Source organism: Peromyscus maniculatus, chromosome 7 (assembly GCF_049852395.1).
Source record: "Peromyscus maniculatus bairdii isolate BWxNUB_F1_BW_parent chromosome 7, HU_Pman_BW_mat_3.1, whole genome shotgun sequence".
Taxonomy (NCBI): Eukaryota; Metazoa; Chordata; class Mammalia; order Rodentia; family Cricetidae; genus Peromyscus; species Peromyscus maniculatus.
Window position 1 is genome coordinate 62,345,021 of NC_134858.1, and position 18,623 is coordinate 62,363,643.

The 18,623-nt window shown below is 51.5% G+C and overlaps 1 protein-coding gene across 1 annotated transcript in view; it reads right to left on the minus strand.

Moving 5' to 3' along the window:
* Positions 1-1,786: 1,786 nt before the first annotated feature.
* Positions 1,787-18,623, minus strand: part of Slc24a1 (solute carrier family 24 member 1) — a 28,472-nt gene continuing 11,635 nt past the window's right edge. The window contains exons 2-9 of the mRNA XM_042281131.2: positions 16,861-16,923; positions 15,441-15,549; positions 11,752-11,835; positions 10,744-10,838; positions 6,474-7,337; positions 5,677-5,766; positions 4,713-4,879; positions 1,787-3,573 (exon numbers count right to left, since the gene is read on the minus strand). Coding sequence (XP_042137065.1) covers positions 3,324-3,573; positions 4,713-4,879; positions 5,677-5,766; positions 6,474-7,337; positions 10,744-10,838; positions 11,752-11,835; positions 15,441-15,549; positions 16,861-16,923 — 1,722 coding nt within the window. The 3' untranslated portion in view covers positions 1,787-3,323. The remainder of the gene's footprint in view (positions 3,574-4,712; positions 4,880-5,676; positions 5,767-6,473; positions 7,338-10,743; positions 10,839-11,751; positions 11,836-15,440; positions 15,550-16,860; positions 16,924-18,623) is intronic.

An 18,623-nucleotide genomic window follows, 5' to 3' on the forward strand; every position in this document is an offset into this window, starting at 1 on the left:
CTTTGGGGGTTGAATGACCCTTTCACAGGGGTTGCCTAAGACCATCAGAAAACACAAGTATTTACATTATGATTCATAACAGCAAAATTACAGTTATGAAGTAGCAACGAAAATAATTTTATAGTTGGGGGGTCCCCACAACATGAGGAAAAGGTTAAAAGGTTGCAGCATCAGGAAGGTTGAGAACCACTGGCCTAGCATGACAGGAGCCCTAGGTTTCATCTCTAGGATTTAAAAATGATCTTGGAGCCGGGCGTGGTGGCGCACGCCTTTAATCCCAGCACTCGGGAGGCAGAGCCAGGCGGATCTCTGTGAGTTCGAGGCCAGCCTGGGCTACCAAGTGAGCTCCAGGAAAGGCGCAAAGCTACACAGAGAAACCCTGTCTCAAAAAAAAAAAAACAAAAAAAAAAAAATGATCTTGGAGGAGAGGGGAAAAAAAAACTTCAATGTTTAGAAGCTGGAGAGATGGTTCGGTGGTTAAGAGCACTGGCTGCTCTTCCAGAGGACTCAAGTTCAGTTCCCAGCACTCCCATCAGAAGGCTCACAACTGCCTGTAGCTCCAGCTGCAAAGGATCTGACCCCTCTCCTGACTTTTGCACGTGTTTAGCACACACAAGGACACATTTGTTAGTAAAAACATTAATTCAAGTTATGTTCTCTGTGCCTCTGAAGTAGTTGCTTCCCCAGTGAACCCCCACTCATCTGCCAGAGACCCAGCTTTTCTCTTTGTGCTTGTCCTTTCCTGTCACAATAGGAAGTGCTTGGAACTTCCTTTGCGGGCAAAGGAAAATGCCAGAAATTTAGCTGTTTGGGGAAAGGATATAAGATCATTCTGGTTTTAATCATTAAATGGTTTTATAATTGTGGAATTTCTCACTGTCCACCACTCTGCCTGATGAGCATGAGACCTTTGGCTGTTGGCAAGGTGACATCTTTGAGGCAAGGTGGAGCTGGCTGCTGACAACGGATTGGCACCCAGAATGTTGGTATTAGCCTTCCTTTCCATAGGATTGTTCTTTCCTGTTGAGCCATGGCCTGTGGAGGCCGCACAGAAGAGTGGCCCCAGGAAGGAGGATAGTTAAGAGCAGGAAACGAGGGACGGGAGGAGTTGACTCGGCAGGTGAACAGTTCATACAGCAAGCAGAAGGACTTGAGTTGGGTCCCCACATAAAAGACAGGTGCCTGTAATCCCATTCCGTGGGTGAAGGGAAACCAGGAGCCTGTCTAGCCTAGTCAGTGAGTTCCAGGCTCAGTGAGAGAGTCCATCTCAAAAAAAGGGTAGAAAGTGTGAGAAAGACACCCTGTGTCGGGTTGGAGAGATGGCTCAGAGGTTAAGAACACCGACTGCTCTTCCAGAGGACCTGGGTTCAATTCCCAGCAACCATATGGTGGCTCACAACCATCTGTAATGAGATCTGGTGCCCTCTTCTGTATACATAATAAATAAATCTTTAAAAAATAATAATAAAGTCTCCGATGCCATTGCACAAGTTTCTTTAAAAAAAAAAAGACACCCCGTGTCAACCTCCATGTTTACATGCATGTGCATGTATAAGCACGTTCTCACACCACACACACACACACACACACACACACACACACACACGCACGCATGCACGCATGCACACACGCACTCAGAGAGAGAGAGAGAGAGAGAGAGAGAGAGAGAGAGAGAGAGAGAGAGAGAGAGAGAGAGAGAGAGAACATATATTCTTTACCAGTCTTCTCGTTGACCTAAAGATGGGGTGAGTCCATCCATGTTTGTAAAATAAAATACAAATGGATCCACAGTTTTCATTGAAATTTAATAAAAGTTATTTCCAAAAAATGGGAATCTTGAAAAAGCACAGCCCATCTTAAAAGATGAATACTTGAAAACCTCCACCCTCCAACACCAGAATGACCGATTGTTTACTTCATAGCTGTCCTGCCATTTTCTTACAGGTTACCACATCGTTCCCATGCTTATGACTTCAGCTGAATCTGCCATCATAATCTGGAGACGCATAAGCTCCTTGTGATCTAACCCAATGATGAGATTTTATTTCTAACATTCTCCTCAGCTTGGTGCTAATAAAAGCACCAACCAATGGTATTTAACAAGAAATTTCATAGAAAATATTTAACCTTAACTTTTTTTAGTGTCCTTTGTGACCTTAAAAATAGATACTCAGCCAGGTGTGGTGGCCTTGCTTTTAATCCCAGCACTCAGGAGGCAGGGGCAAGTGGATCTCTGTGAGTTCAAGGCCAGCCTGGTCTGCGTCGCAAGCGGTACTCTTTTCTTTCTCACTATACATCATTGTCCTAAGCAGTTTTGAATTTTTTTCCTTTGTAAATTGTCTCAAGATCCACTGATAAACTACACAGGACTAGCCTTGCTCCGAAGTCCTGTCTAGGTTGGCATTCAAGCACAGCACTGAGCCCTAGATCTCTTACAAGCCAGATTGTGCTCTCTGCAAATACATCCCTTTAGTGACGGTTGTCACTCCAGGGCAAGGAAGTGCTTGAGGGGCAGCAGGGAAGCTGTGTCAGAATGTCTGATCCTTTGAAGAGACCACTGATGGAGACAAAGCAAACTGGACTTTCCAGTAAGACCTATTTTAAATAGTCCTACGAGTAGGTTTCCTCCTCACATCTCTGCCTCCAGATCAAGGCAAATTATACACTTCATTTCTTAGGCTGTTTCCTGTTTTTAATTTAATTTTTCAGAAATGCAGCAATAAACACTGATGTCTTCCTTTTGACATAGAAAACATTGGTGTGCATCATACAGGACTATAGGGTGATAAATTTATTCCTGCCCCTCCATAGTCTTAGCCCCTTAAACTCATTAGCTAAACTTATAATGACTGCAGACCTGATGTGACTTCACATTTGCACCAAGAGGAACAGCACATGGCAGTGTGTGTTTGGGGCTGTGGTCAGGAGAGCAAACCTCCGACACCTACATCCCTCGGCCAGAGGCTCTTCAAGAGTGACCAGGGAATTATGAGCAAGGGTGCTTGTTGGATTTCTGCCATCCCAGTCTTAACCCAGGTCTCATTTGGAAAGCCCACTGGCTACAGGGTCCTCCTGCTGATTTTGTGAGAGCTGCAGGCCCGAGTGTTAGGAACTCTCCCTTTCAATGTAATGTTACTGGTCCACCAGGAGCTGCAGGTGTTTACAAAGAGAAGCCTCAGTCATGATGACAGTCACTTCAGAGAGTCTAGGCTGTCCAGTTCACGTTCCTGATCATGTCCATTCTTTGACTGGTGTGGCAAGAGAGACAGTAGCTTCTGGCATGGTCTTCTGGTCTGTGTCCATCTTGAGCATCAGTGACTGAATCAGACAGATACAGGACAGGATATGATTCGATCTTCTAACATCACACTGATTACCAAGAATACAAAGTAAAGAAGGAACATCGTGAAGCCCAGGATCTTGTTCATTCTCCATTTACACGACGCAATTGAGAAGATCACAAACAGGAGCATGAGAAACAGCAAGACAATTGCACAGAACAGGCCGTTGCTGCTGACTGGGACAGGCTGCAATGTGTTGATGAGAGAGAAGAGGAGCCAGGGTACAGGCAAGCTGCAAAAGAAAGATGTGAAGCCCCAGGTGCTTGGTTAGTGTTTCAGTGTTTTCAGAGTTCTTTTTTTTTTTTTTAATGTATTTTATTTTTTTATTTTTATGTGCATTTGTGTTTTTGCCATAGGTGTCGGGTCCCCTGAAATTGGAGTTTCAGACAGGTGTGAGCTGCCATGTGGGTGCTGGGAATTGAACTCAGGTCCTCTGGAAGAAGAGTCAGCACTCTTAACCCCTGAGGCATCTCTCCAGCCCATTTTCAGAGTTCTTATTTCTCACACATACAAGATGAAGTGAAGCAGAAATTATTAACCTCAGTTCACTGATGAGGAAGCACAGGTTAGGGAAACAAAATTACTTGGCAAAGGGTTCAAGGCTTATTGAGGAGAAGCTAGGTTAAAAACAAGTACTCGGAGCTAGGCATGTTAGCACTGAGGCAGAAGGATCCTCAGTTTGAGTCTAGCCTGGGCAAGTAAGATCCCATCTCAAAAAACCATTGAAAAAGTGTCCTGGGTCTGAGTCCCATCCCACCCCCACCCCTGAAAGTTTGGTGACGAATATAAACATTTCTCAATGTTTATGATTAAGAACTACCTCAGAATAAATTTTCTTTAGCCATGAGAGTGTTCTGACACCCACACCACCCACTGCCCCTCCTAACATCCACGTACACAAATTCCAATCAAAATAACCAAATCCAAGACATGACCAGGGAAATGGAAGCGGCCATGTACTCTGACAACCCTGGGAGACCAGAGCCAGCAGGGCATTAAACAGGAGGGTGGGTAGCTCCTCTTTATACAAAGGGCTGTGTAAAGCCTCTGAGCTAGCAGGAGCCCACATTGGAAGAAGAATCGGAACGGCTCCTTCCAGCCCTTCTTTCTCTACCCCCTTGAAGGGCAGTATTTCACTGTATTGGGAAATGGGGTGAATGGACCCCACTTCTCAGTTCATCTGGAAGTTCCAGTCAGTTACATTTCAGGCTATGGTGAATGAAGGGAGGATGCTTCGTTGCCTCGTAAGGACAAACCATACAAATGCCCTTTTGTTGCGTCTATAATGAATGAAGAAGAAAACCAGCCAACTGAGCCAATGCAGTCTCCAGTTATTCTGAATATGCCTTAGGAAGGAATGTTGCCACTCACCCCACCGTGATATCAAATATGTTACTGCCCACTGAGCTTGACACAGCCATGTCTCCCAGGCCTTTCCGGGCGACGATCACACTGGTGATGAGGTCAGGAATTGAAGTGCCTGCTGCTAGGATGGTCAAACCCATAATCTCTTCCGAAATCCCAATGGTTTCACCAACCTGGTAAAACAGCAACAGTGATGAGGAACCATGGCAACACCAGGTGGAAAATCCGAGAGTTCTCAGCACCAGTGGACACTACTTGACAGGATAAGCACTAAGGTCTGCACATGCCCTCTGCAAGAGAGGGGTGCGGATGGGGCCGGGGAGAAAGCCAGGCCCCAGCTCCAGGCTCCAGAGAACCACACAGCTTTCGCTGACCATACTAAACTTCTAATGATACCAAGTCTGTCCTTCACTGTCATTCCAACTGTGACAACGCTGCCTGCCCCAGAGAACTGCCCCTCCAATTGTCTGCTCTGTCAACATTTCTTTTCTGGACATGTGACCTGTGCAGTGTCCTGGGAGCTAAGCCAGGCTGCAGACAGAAGTTTGGGCAGTACTGCCTGTGTGCTTAGCCTAGAGAAAAGCTTCCAGTCAGGACTCTGTGTAAGTGCTGTTCCGGGCAGAACACAACATCTCATGGTACTCAGGCAGACACTGGTCAATGCCAGCGAGCAGACCCAACTGAGTCAGCTCAGTGAGGGAAGGATGTTCACCAGTTTTGAGGGGTCAGGACAGCCTGGACCACTGGAATCTGGATGTGAAGGGCTTCCTGTGCCATGAAACAGCTGAATACAAGTTAAGATAGGGAAGCCACACTTGGAAAATGATGGATGGAATGGCTACTTTGAAGGCCTTTGCACACAGCACGTGAAGCACGGGTACACTGGATCTTGGTAGAGTCTGGACACCGGGAATGTGTGGCAAACACTAGCACCTGCTGCTGCCGGAAGACTGGGCTACTGTCCACTCACCTGGTGAGCCCACCAAACCATGAGGTATGAGAACATGGCTATCCAGATGATGGATCCCAGGAAGGTGATGACGAAAAACTTCCTGGACTCCTGTTGGAGATAGAAAGGGACGAGAAATAAGTTGCAGAAGCTACTGTCTTTGGCCCCCTCTCCGAGGGAACTCCAAAATGTGATGAGGCCTAGTGGATGGGTAATAATGAGGAAGATCAGGAGCGGTCTGCATGAAGCTGTGGCCCTTTCCCCAGGGAGAATGTGGGGGAGATGTGGGGGAGCCTGACCCGTCTAGCAGGCGTTCAGCAGAACCAGGCTCTAGAGAGCTGTGGACTTGCTCTAGAATCAGACCCAGCTAAGTACTTGAGTTTGGCTTTTGCGCCTTCCCCCAGCCCTCTGGACTGGACTCCTCACTGGACTTTAGGTGAAGTGTATTAGACTTTTCCCTACAGAGAGAGAATGAGTGTGGAGAAATAGCAATTACCACCCTGGGTTTTCAGAATATCTCTGTGAACTGTGGATGGGCACAAGGCTGTGGTCCCCAAACTAAGACCAGAATGCTGAGATTGTAATCCAGGATGGACTGGTTCACACTGCTCATGGCGGCACCCATAAGGCACACCTGAGGTCTCTGGCTCCTGAATCAGAGGTCCCCGGACACGTGGTCCCCTGCAGAGCTACAGCCCTCCCCACATCCTCACGGGGGAAGTCTGCCCAGCTAGGGCTCCCAGCCTGCTTCCCAGTCCCTACAGGCCTGCTGCCCTCTCTCAGGATGGGCAGCCTGAGGCACCGCGGGGTCCTCTCACCTGCCTCCGTACATCGGGCACCGTCAGCCACAGTGGGAAGACGATGGGCAGGAGGAAGAGGTAGATGGCTTGCTTCTGCCGGCTCTCAGGCCATTCCAGGGACAGAGGCTCCTCGCTTTCCTCCTCCTCCTCCTCCTCTTCCTCCTCCTCCTCCTCTTCATCATCTTCCTCCTCTCCGCTGTCCTCTCCATCGCTTCCCCCTTCACCATCCGCACCTTCCTCACCTTGGGTGGTCTCACACGGATTTTCAGCATCGGCTTCTGTTTCACCTTCACCGGCTTTTACCTCAGCGTCGTCAGCTTGGATTCCACCTTCCCCTTGGTGTTCATCTTCTTTTCCTTCTGCCTCAGTTTCCCCTTCTTGCTCATCTTCTTTTCCTTCTGCCTCAGTTTCTCCTTCAAGTTCAACAACTTTTCCTTCTGCCTCAGTTTCTTCTTCAAGTTCAACAATTTTTCCTTCTGCCTCAGTTTCCCCTTCTTGCTCATTGTTTCTTTCTGCCTCAGTTTCCCCTTCTTGCTCATCTTCCTTTTCTTCTGCCTCAGTTTCCCCTTCTTGCTCATTTTCTTTTCCTTCTGCCTCAGTTTCCCCTTCAAGGTCAACAACTTTTCCTTCTGCCTCAGTTTCCCCTTCTTGCTCATCTTCTTTTCCTTCTGCCTCAGTTTCCCCTTCAAGGTCAACAACTTTTCCTTCTGCCTCAGTTTCCCCTTCATGTTCATCTTCTTTTCCTTCTGCCTCGGTTTCCCCTTCTTCATCTTCTTTTCCTTGTGCCTCAGTTTCCCCCTCTTCATCTTCTTTGCCTTCTGCCTCAGTTTCCCCCTCTTCACGTGTCATATCTCCTGTGTGTTCAGCCTCACCCGCATCTTCCTGCAATCCAAAGACAACAGATTACTGTGTGGTAACAGCCCTGCCTGGTTTGTTCCCCCGTTGCTCCCTGATTTTGCTTTGTTGTTGTCAGAGAGCATCTGCAGAGTTAAGGTTCAGAGGGGAAAACTGGTGCAAAGATGGGCAAGCGGCATCGCAACGTCCTGTCCTGCCCAGCAGTCGTCCCCCTTAGATTTGGTCCTTTCCGAGGCTGGAGCACTCACCACCTACGGCGGCATCTGCCACCTCTAACAGCATTGGCGGGTTTGAAGTCAGTATTTGTATCAAAGCCCCACCACCACACACAGTTTTACATTTGGAGACATGGAACAAGCCTAAGTACTCTTCCACAGGACAGTCCCTTCATAAGTTGAAGGTTCCTAGGTTCTCCAGCATCCGGCATGCTACGGCATAGAGACGGCCACGGTTAGATGAACTTGTGCTAATTAGCCACAGCATGAGTGGGGCGTCCAAAACTTAACACAGAGCCTGCGCACACTGGAACAGGACGATCTCCTCCCTGGTCTTATGTACCAGGCTTCCTTCCGTGTTGCCTAACATGGCCTGATATGCTTCGTCAGAGCACCTTGCTAAGTCCACTAAACTCCCGAACTCTTATATCGAATGTGTAAGATGATGATAATATACTTATTTGTTGCCCATTCTCACAGGCCAAGTGCAATAGTAAACAACTTCATAATAACAGCGGTTGCTGTATTTCATGGACCCATCAATGTATAGACTTGTACCCATCTGACTACTGGTGTAGAAACTAGAGTAGAGAGGGTTAACCTGCCCATTGTCCACAGTTTGTATGTGATGGTATTGGGACTTGAACAGCTGTAGTTCAATTCTTGGCCTCTTGACCACTAACATTCCAGGGCTAAAGGAGCCCCTGGCTTCCAAAATTGTTATCTTGGGGATCTTATTAGAAATGCAGATTTCCTCTCTCAACGTATACCAGCTGACTTAGAAGCTCTGACATGAAAGCAATTGTCCACAGTTCACGTGATCATTATTTTAGAGTATTCATCTGCAGAGCTTTGATGTATCTCCACACTAGAAACTACTAGTTCTGATGGTGCCCGATTAGATCTGAAACCAATGGGTAACATGGTAGTCTATTCCCTTGAGCAAAGACCCCTGTGTTTAAGGAGTAAACATGGCACTTGTAACAAATGTCATAATAACCCTCAAAGGACACTCAGTGATTCTCAACCTGGAAACATCTTTTTTCTCCCCATTGTTTTGAGACAGGGTCTCCATGTGCAGCCATGGCTCGCATGGAACTCGCTATGAAGATCAGAGTGGGCTCGAACTCACAGAGATTTGCTTGCCTTTGCCTCTTGAGTGCTGGGATTAAATGCATGCTCCATCATGCCTGGCCTGACTGAAAATTTCTTAAGCCGGGATGCTGGAGGAGCTGCCCTGGGGATGTTGACTCAATGGGTAGGCAGAGAACAACATTTTAAAGTTTTCCCACTTTATCCTAATATTCAACCAGAGTTGAGGAGAACTCAACTGAAGATGAAGAAGCAAAGAGTTACTATCCAGGGATGCCTGGGCTTTGAACTAGGAATGAAGAGTAAGAAGATTTGTCTAACATCATCCCTGCCTCCCTCCTCTGGCCCCATCACGGGAGCAGGATTCCTGGAGGTGACAGTTCATTTAAGTCGTTAGGTATGAGACCACCCAGCCATATCCCCTTCCCTGGCTCCCCAAATTGTTACCTTGGGGAACTTATTAGAATGGATGCCTAGGCCAGGCTAGGTGGCACATGTCTTTAATCCCTGAACTTGGGAGGCAGAGGCAAGTGGGTCTTTGAGTTCGAGGCCAGCCTGGTCTATGGAGCAAGTTCCAGGACAGCCAGGGCTACACTGGAGAGAGAGAGAGAGAGAGAGAGACAGAGACAGAGACAGAGACAGAGACAGAGACACAGAGAGAGACAGAGACAGAGAGACAGAGACAGAGAGAGACACAGAGACACAGAGACAGAGACACAGAGAGACAGAGAAAGAGAGAGAGGTGCCTAACAGCCCAGGTGAACAGCAGCTCCCCTCTGTGTTGCAGTGAAGGCACCCCATCTTTCCTAGGGCTATGGTTGCCTGGTTGTGCACTAGGGCTATGGTTGCCTGGTTGTGCACTAGGGCTATGGTTGCCTGGTTGTGCACTAGGGCTATGGTTGCCTGGTTATGCACTAGGGCTATGGTTGCCTTACGTTGAACAGGTTCTAAGACGAGGAACTGGTGACTGTGGTCCCTGTGGACTGGGACTGGGCTGGCAGTTTAGGGTTGAAGCCAGTCACAGTCACAGCATCACAGGGAAAGCAAGGAGGGGGGCAGCGAATGGAGACCTTCTCCGGCCTCTCCCCAGGTCCACATGAGGCTCAGCTCCAGACACCTCTGCACCCTCTTGTTCCTTTTCACATGAGCTGGCCATAATGGGCCTGCTTGGTGCTCGCATACTAGAAGGGAGACACCTCAGAGACTGAGCCCCAAAATTGCTGGACTGTAGATGAGCAAAAACGTGTGCTTCTGGGTGCTGATTAGGAAGAGCAGGGCTGGCACGTGCACCTAAACATCTGTTTCCTGCCAATCACTCAGGCTGTATTGAGCGAAGCATGTGCCAGGCAGGATGTCTCCCTTGAGGTGGAGGTAGAGATGGCTCAGACTTGGGTCCTATCCTCAGGAACCTCACCATCTGGTCGGGGAACTAGAGGAGGCGCAGAAAACGAGAAGGCAGTTGTGGAAGCCACGTGTCAGATACGGAGTCCCACGGGCATTTGGATTCTGGTGCATCAGGGAAAGCTCATTGGCAAGGGAGCTTTCTACCCATACCAGGCCAGATAAGGCTATCTGGGGATGGGGGGAGGGGGACTCTAGGGAAAGGGAGCTCTATAAGCAAGACCCATAGTAGGAAAGTGTGGAGACAAATTCCACTTGGTCTGAGAATAATGGAAGAAGAGGCTCTCAAGACAAAGCAGGCTATGGACGAGGCGGGTACAGCAGCAACCAAGGCCTCAGGTCAAGCCAAAGCCTCTTACCCAGAAGTCCTTTTCTCTTACTGCGCTTCAAGCCACTCGTGGTCTGGGACAGCCTGGTCTCAGTCTCTGGTTGCTTTGCTGACACACTAATAATTTCTTATGTTCTTACAGCATGTGGTTGTGCATACATATCCTTATATATATAGCATCATATATATATATAATCTCATGCTGGGGTGTTGCCATGAACTTTCTGGGTCTGGAAAGTGTGAGCATTTTTCAAATGATTTCAGAGAAGGGGCATAGTTCATCCCACAGGGATAAACCTAAATGGGATTTCAGGCCTTCAAGCAGGAAGTATTTTGGTCAGAAAGCCCTTCCTTGGCCTCTGAAATCCCTCCAGCTGTGCAGAGGCTGGGCGCCTACCTGGCAGCCTGGATCCTCCTCCTCCTGATCTCCCTTGGCGTCTGGAGCAGGGGCTGGAGTGACCGTGACGGCAGGGAGCTGGGCTGGCTCCTCCTCTTAAAGGACAAACACGGGTTAGGTGAGAGCAGAGCAGGTTCTGGAAGCAGCTGCAGAGACAGGCAGGAGAAACTACGGGGGGGCGGGGGGGGGGGGGGGCGTAACTGGGAGCCGTGCTTACTCTGTCCCCTGAATACGCTATGGACGTGCGGGCGTCTGGGAAGCGTCCCTCCGTGTTTACAGGCATTTCCTGGAACTGTGCCAGGGATGCTGGAACTACTTTAGGTAACTGGAGCAGGGAGGGCTGGTCCTTTGAAAAGGATCCCACTGGGTTCAAAGGCAAGCTGCTCTGAGGCCATGGATCAGAACTGCAGAGAAGGGGGCCTTGGAGACTCTGAAGTGCTCAGGTTAGCTACAGGCTAACAACCTCTTGGCCGTGTGGCTTTGGGCAGTTCGCTTGATCTCTCTGAACCCTGGTTTCCTCGGCTGTGGAACAGAAAGGGTGGCTGCTGCCGCGTGGCCCCCTCTACGGGTTGCTGAGTAAGCCAGGTAAACCTGGTGTGCGGAGCCCATGAGGCAATTCCTGCCCTACTTCCTGGGTCACAGCTGCCAACAGCTGCTAGGCTTCTGTCGCTGCGTCCTTCAGTAGTGCTGCTCATTTCAGACCCCTCACTGGCGACAACGCCCTCGCGCAGACCTCACAGCGAGAAGGAATCGCGTCTCACTTGGGGTGAGGTTCAAGAAATAAGATGTGGGAGCTGAGGGCTCCCCTGGTCTTCCCTTGCCCTGCCCCATCTGAGGACAGCAAGGAGGAAGCCACCGGGAGCCAGTGGCAGAAAAACATCACTGCAGGAAGAGCCCGAGTGACGCTGACCGTTGACCCGCACTGCCTCCGTGTCTGCTCTACACTGGCTGTGACGGGAAGTGGGGCAGGAGAAAACCGGCCGGCGGCCTCTCTGGCCGTCCTCTCACCGTCTGGATTGCCCTCTGCTTTGGTCTGGGGGTGGGCTCTGGCCTCCTGATTCAGACTGTCCTGCTTGTCCTTGGAGGGGCGGGCTGCGGAGGAGAAAGGAAGACATCTTATCTGGGACCTCGGTGTCCAGTCGGGACCCTGCACAGCCTGGCGGGGAGAGGGCAGGGAAGGCCGGCCTAGGCCTGTGGTGTCTGTGTCTGAGCTCTCCAGGCCTACCCCTGGGGCCCCATTTGTAAGTCTAAGTCCCGCCCTCCCTGACTGGCCATGACCTAGGGCGAGTTGCTCCCCCTGCCTCCTCCCCGATAAACATGTGGCTGGATCGGGGACCAGCCTGCAGGATGCATTTCCTTCATGACCTCAAGGGATGGCTCATTCGAGGCATCTGACCCACACTTGGTAGGAGAGTCCCTGCCAGGATCAGTCAGTGATGTCCATGATGGGCAGGGAGGGGGAGAAACGACGGCAGAGAGGCCATTTTTGCCACTCTTGGACGAGATGATCTGGAAGGTCCCTTGCAGCTTACTCTTGACAAATCTCCTAGAAGACAGGGCAGCGCCTCCTGTGCCTGCTGCTCGAGGGGGCTGCAGCCCAGGAACCTTCCCTTTCCTGCAGAAGGGGGAGGGATCGAGCTTCGGTCATACCCTTTTGATCCCAGACACACCGAGATCCCAAGTGGGTGGGTGTCACATGTTACTGGGAGAGCTTTTACTGGAGACCTCTCGAGCGGCAGGCACAGAATAGCTGCCCTGATTTCCAGGCCACCTCTCTCCCTACGTGACTGTGCCAGGCGACCTGCGAAGGACTTCACATGAGTAACTCTGACGTAGAGAAGAAAAAGGGATGGACGGAGAAGTAGGAGCTTCAGTGCCCTCCCCCACCCACCCCTCCCCCTCCCCCTCCCCCCTGCACTGTCAGCTCTGTGGCACCAGGGAGGGCAGAGGCCGGCAGGACAATGGTGCAAATGGGCCCAGGAAGTGATGGCCCCGTGGTTTCTGTGCTGAATGCAGGCTAGCTCTCTCCATGAACATCAGGTTACTGGGGAAGCCTGTGCGTCTTCTGCATATGGCAGCACCATGACACACCCAGACTTGAGGGACTTGAGGACCCAGGAGATGGGAGTGCTTGACTGAGGCTGTGCTTCCCCCATACCATCAGGGGAAGCCTGAGGACCTGGGTGGGAAGCTGGGCTTGACCAGGTGCATGGTAGTGATGGCCCTGCTGGCTGATTTCTTAGCCTATCCATCATCCCTCAGACCCTACGCCTGCAAAGCCTTCCAGAGTAGGGCTGGTAGATGGTCGATGAATTTCTGCACGACTGTATTTATAACAGCCCCTAGATGTCACTGTGCTACTTTTCGGCTGTGACGAGGATGATGGTGAACTGATAATGGCCAGCCGCTTTCCACCCAGGAAACAGTTCTGTGGTGAGAATGCCCAGCATTCCAGAGGGTTTGAGTGGAGAGACCCCGGAGACCATCTCACGGGGAGGGAGCGCAGGCAAGGATGCTAGGCAAGCAGTCTGAGAAATTGGACGGAATGAAGCCTCTGCCCGCCTTCAGGATAGGCAGCAAATGGAAACCCAGTCCTGGCATTTCCTCCTGCTACCTGTGCCCTAAACCCTCGGGGTGGCTCAGCTGCTGCCACTTGGCAGGCAGTGCCATTTGCAGAGTTACAGCTATGGCCCCTCTGGTCCTCAAGGTGTCCTGGCACCCAGCTGATCTTCCTGGAGGGTTCAGGACTTCAGAACAACCCCGTCTCCTCGATCCAGAATGCCCAAGGATCTCTAGGCACTAATCAAGAGCCACAGTGCCCTGATTAACAGAGAATCGCCATCAAAGGAGGGCGTCCTGGAATCCCCATCCCGGCCCTGGCACATCAGCTGACTGCTGGCTGGAGGAACTCAGGACCCTCCTCACTCGCCCCGGCCTCTCCTCACTCGCCCCGGCCTCTCCTCACTCGCCCCTGCCTCTCCTCACTCGCCCCGGCCTCTCCTCACTCGCCCCGGCCTCTCACTTCCCAGGTCACCATGGAATGTCTTCTCCATTGATGCTCTCGAACACACCCATCTGACTGGGAGCGCAAGAGAAGCATGGGACCTGAGGGAGAAAGACATCACCCTGGGGAAGTGAGAGTTCAGAGGACAGGGAACATCTCCTGTGGAGAAAGCTGGATCTGGGAAGCTCCACCTGGGAAGGGTGGAAACATCTGGATGGCCATTTGGAAACTGCCAGGGAAATGGAAATCTGGGATGGCTTGGGCTCATAAGGCCTGGGAGGACCTAGCCCCTCCTGAGTGGAGGTGCTGGCAAATGCCCAGACTCCAGCTCTGAGCAGGATTGCACCCCAGAACACATCTGCAGTTATTCACCTCGAGGGTGGCCCCTGGTTTACCACACCCACAGTCCATATACCGGGTCTCCCTGTCACTGTCCCCTGGAGTGCCCTCTCCCCACCCAGCATGGCTGGATCATCTCCTTAGTGCCAATCTCCTGTGACCTCAGCCTGGCCTGAACACCCCATAATCCTGTTAGGACAAGTAGGCCAGCTGGCCGCTGATGCTCACAGCCCACTCAGGAGAAGTTCTTTGTTTTCGGGGCTTGGCTAGAGTCTGTGGTGCTGCTGGGAATACTAGGCATGACTTAGGGTCCTTTTGAAAGCCAGGCCAGGTCTACCCCAGACTTCAGACCTGAGGCTGCCCCAGTCCGCTCACCCCTCAAAGGTGCTATTCGCGTGGGGCGCCTTCTCCCGTGTACGATGCCAAGGCTTGCTGCCTCGTCCTTGACAAGGCTTTTCCCAGTACAACATACTTTTAAACACATAACTCCCGTATTGTGTCTGAAGGGTTAAGTCGGAGCCTTATGAAAGTCTGGGATCCTAAAATGTGTCTCTTAACCAGAAAGGCCAGCGAGGGGTCTCCCTGGGGCTCATTCTTTTGTGCCATATTCAGGCTCTCCTGCCTAGCTGCATGCCTTGTCTTTGTTCAAAACTAGCTTTTTTCCTGTGGGCCTCCTTGCTTGGGCTCAGTTCTGCACCAGAGACCCAGAAAAGGGGGTCAAAGGGAAACACGAGAGTTCCTGAGAGGGAGACAGTAGGGTGCAAGAGAGATGTGGGGGAGTGAGGGGAAGATGGTAAGGTGGACTCCCCTCTGCTGCTGTTATTTGTCAAGTTCAACTTCAGCACCTTAAACCCTACACTCTGCTCCCTGGAAGTGGCTGCGGCATCTCCCAGGGCATCCTTTAGGACTCCAGAGCCGAATGCAAAGCAAAGAGGAATCCCCCGGGGGCTGTGGAGGAGGTGTCCCCTGAAGCATCCCTGGCCAGTTAACCTGTGGGACATTGGATCTGACCCAACACAGATCCAAATAGGCCACATGGCATTTGTGTCCTGGCTGTGGATAAGGCCCTTCACTTTACAGTCACAGACACCGAGGCAGGGAAACAGTGGAGTATTACTTGAGGACCCCAGTAACCACGTTCCATGCGGCTCTGTCTTGGTGAGCCCAGGTCATACTTCTGCCCTGTCTTCCATACTGTCTAGCTGTCACCCCCCCCCCACCCCCTCTTCTGGTAACTCTGTCCCTCCCAGCCCAGCCCACTGTCACTACCACTGGCAGGTCCCAGATTCTCTCCAGGAGGAGAAGGGGAGGCACCCATGGGGCGGACCAGCAAGTCTAAGGAGGCCTTGCTTACCTTCCCCCAGGGGGTCCAGGCTGTGGAGCATGAGGTGGTAGATGGTGCTGCGGATGATGCTGTTGTGGAGTGAGGCCGAGCTGCTCCCTCGGGTCAGCACGGACGGGAGCTGAGCAAGGGGAGAGCCGCACAGGCCTCAGTGGGGCCCTGCCCAGGGCAGGCAGGGCAGGAGCTGCAGGGGGGCCTCCTTCCCACAGAGACCAGAAAGAAGGTGCCCCTCGCTCTGAGCCCCCCACTTCCTTCACCTCCAAATCCCTCTCATCCTCCTGATTCCTCCTTCTGCACCGTACACGAATCCCCCCACAGCCTCCACAGGGAACAGGTCATGTGGATCAGGGGTACCATGTTAGGGGAAGGTTTGCACCTCACTGCAAGCAACCTTTCTAGAAACACACCCTCATCCACATGCACACGGGCAGGCTGCTGCGCCAGGCACAGCCCTTGACCGTCCACACATCGTGCCTGACTGTGTTCTCAACTGCCCCATGCCCAGGGGTCAGCAACTCTGGGAGCCCCATCCACAGGAAAGAAGAAAACGCAGAGGGTTGTTACGTCCAAGGCCCAGCAGGGATTGAGTCAAACTAGCAGCCCAGTCTGCGGATCGCGAGCCCATTTTGACTTTACACTCTGGTGCCCAGAGACCTTCAGGGGCACCGAAGTACACACACTTGTACTGCACACAGATGTGACACACGCTTGTTCACAGTGACACCAAGAAATACTGGAAGATTACCGCTGGAGACACCCGGTTCAGCCTCCCCATCCCGTCCCAGCTGAACTCTTCCGCCACCTAGTGGCTGTGGCCATCGCGGTGGACTTGGAGATTTTCTTTGGCTAGGGTAGGGAAGTTTCAGGGCTGCCCCCTGCCCCCATTGTCGTCTATCAAAGTTCCCCATAACTCCTTCCACGCGGTGCCTTGGGCTACTCTTTCAGAAACCTTCGGCCCTGACCCCTTAGCTCTGGATATGCTAAGGCCACCACTAATTGAACTTTTATCAATCAATCCTGGCACTGGAAAGTGTGACTTGAGTTTCTCTAGTCCAAACTGCATCTTAGAGATCAAGAACCTGAGGTTATTATACAGGAGACTCGGGACAGAGTGAGCTGTGATGTTAAAGAGATAGTTCCCAATCTAGCACCATGTGGCTCTAAGAGCCCTCACCACACAGCCTGCCCCCCCCCGCCCCCTCTGCCCCCCCCCCCGCCCCCCCGCCACCGCTCCCTGTTATGAGGTAGCTCCCAGGAATCTCCCAAGCCTCCCAGGGTGGACCAGGTTCCACAGCATTGAGACCACAGCACCCTAATGTGCACACATATGCTGAGACCCTGAGGTGTCCCCCACTCATACCAAGACCCACCAATAACCCTGCTCAAACTGAGACCCTGCAATGTCTCCACTGGGTAACCTTCATACACCCACCTTTAGCCTCTCGTTATCCTGTGGCTCGTTTTCCTCAACGGTGGCGGCGGCACCATCGCTGGGCTGCAAAGGGGAGCAGAGTTCAAGAGATGAATCGCAGATGTCATGGAGAGACTCTGCCCTACCTGTCCCTCTCTCTGGGGAAGCTGCCGGTGCAACCCAGAAACACCCTGGAGCTAATCCGTCTTCAGGAAACATCTCAACATGCGGACCACCTTTTGGCTCAGATGTGGTTGCCTGCCTGAAAAGGGCATCCCAGGCTCTTCCTCCTCCTGTTTGTCCTGCTTTGGTGCCTCATGCTTCGGGTCTCCATTTAAATGTCACCTTCCTCCCGCTGTGCTTCTCTTACAGATGCTTATTCTTTGCTGTCCTAGCATTTCCCCCGATTTCTTTGCGTGTGAACAGACATGGTAAAGGCGCAGTGTATTATTTACTAAGTGGATGGAGAGATTCACGTCGTCTGTCTCTACTCCTCTCTATCCATGCCCTTCCCCTATACCAAAGACGCCGCCTCTATGCCTTCTGCTAACCTGAATCCTTTGTTCCTCCTCAGGAAGTGCAGGGTGGATTCTTGTATAAAGCTTTCTCCATGACCCCCTTAGGGGCACCCCACCCTCAGTCCCGCTTGCTGAAACAGCCCTCCCCTTGAAAGTTGGGCAGCAATAGCACATCTTGTGATTCTAAAATCTTGCTTTGGGGTCAGGTAAGTACTTCTGTCTTTGGGAAGCTGGGAGGCCGCCTGCTGCACCCTACACACCCAAGATGAAGAAACATGAAGTCATTAGACCCACTTGGCATTCATAGCCTTGAAATGTCACTTGAGTGATATGTGAATTGTCTATTCAACTAGAGTCCAATCATTTATCCGTTTTTAGAGATGAGTGCACTAGCTAGCCCAGGCCGTCCAGCTGCCTTTGAATCTGTGGTGATCTTCCTGCCCCAGTCTTCTTTACAGAGTCCCTGGTGGGAGTAAACCGCCAGCCACTAGATTCTGGTTTTGTTTGTTTGTTTGTTTGTTTGTTTTTACCATGCAGTGAACTCCTGATGTAGTTGGCTGTGGTTCCCCTGACCTGTGGCTCTCCACCAAGGTAAGGAGGGTACATACACAATCCCAGGTGGCCTCTGCTACTGTCTTTAGGCACCAAGGTTATTAACAGTTGCCCAGTGACTGTCTTTACATCCCTCTGCCTCCCTCATTGGCCAGCAAGGCACACCCGGAAACGGAACAGCCTCCTTCTCTGCTCAGCTCTGAAAATACAGAAAATACCACCTGACCACAGGCCACCCACTCTTATACTGAGCTATTATAAGGGACTGAGTTGGTGGTTATAGGGAGAAGAGATATTTAGGACACGGAGTCTGTGTTCAGAAAGGAATGGAGACAAAGCACACAGATACAAGGCAAAGCACAGCACGGGTCACAACAAAAGAGGCAGAGACAGTGCAGGCCGTAGAGGGGATGGGGAAGGCCTGAGTGTCTAGATACCTGCTGTTAAAGAATGGGCATACACGTGAGGGAGACAGCTGAAATGACCGAACCGGGTGTGAAGGCGGAGCTGTGCATTCTCAGAAGGGCCCCTAACGTTTTCACGTCACACCTGTAAGTCTATTGAGAAAGAAGACGCTTCACCCAGCACTAGCTTCTACGTCCCACCCATCTCACCGTTCATCGGATCCAACTTTCTCCCACTGAGGCTTCTCCAGGCAAAGAGGTGGGGGCGTGCTACTCTGGGACTGTCCCCAGAGAGCCAAGGGACTGACCT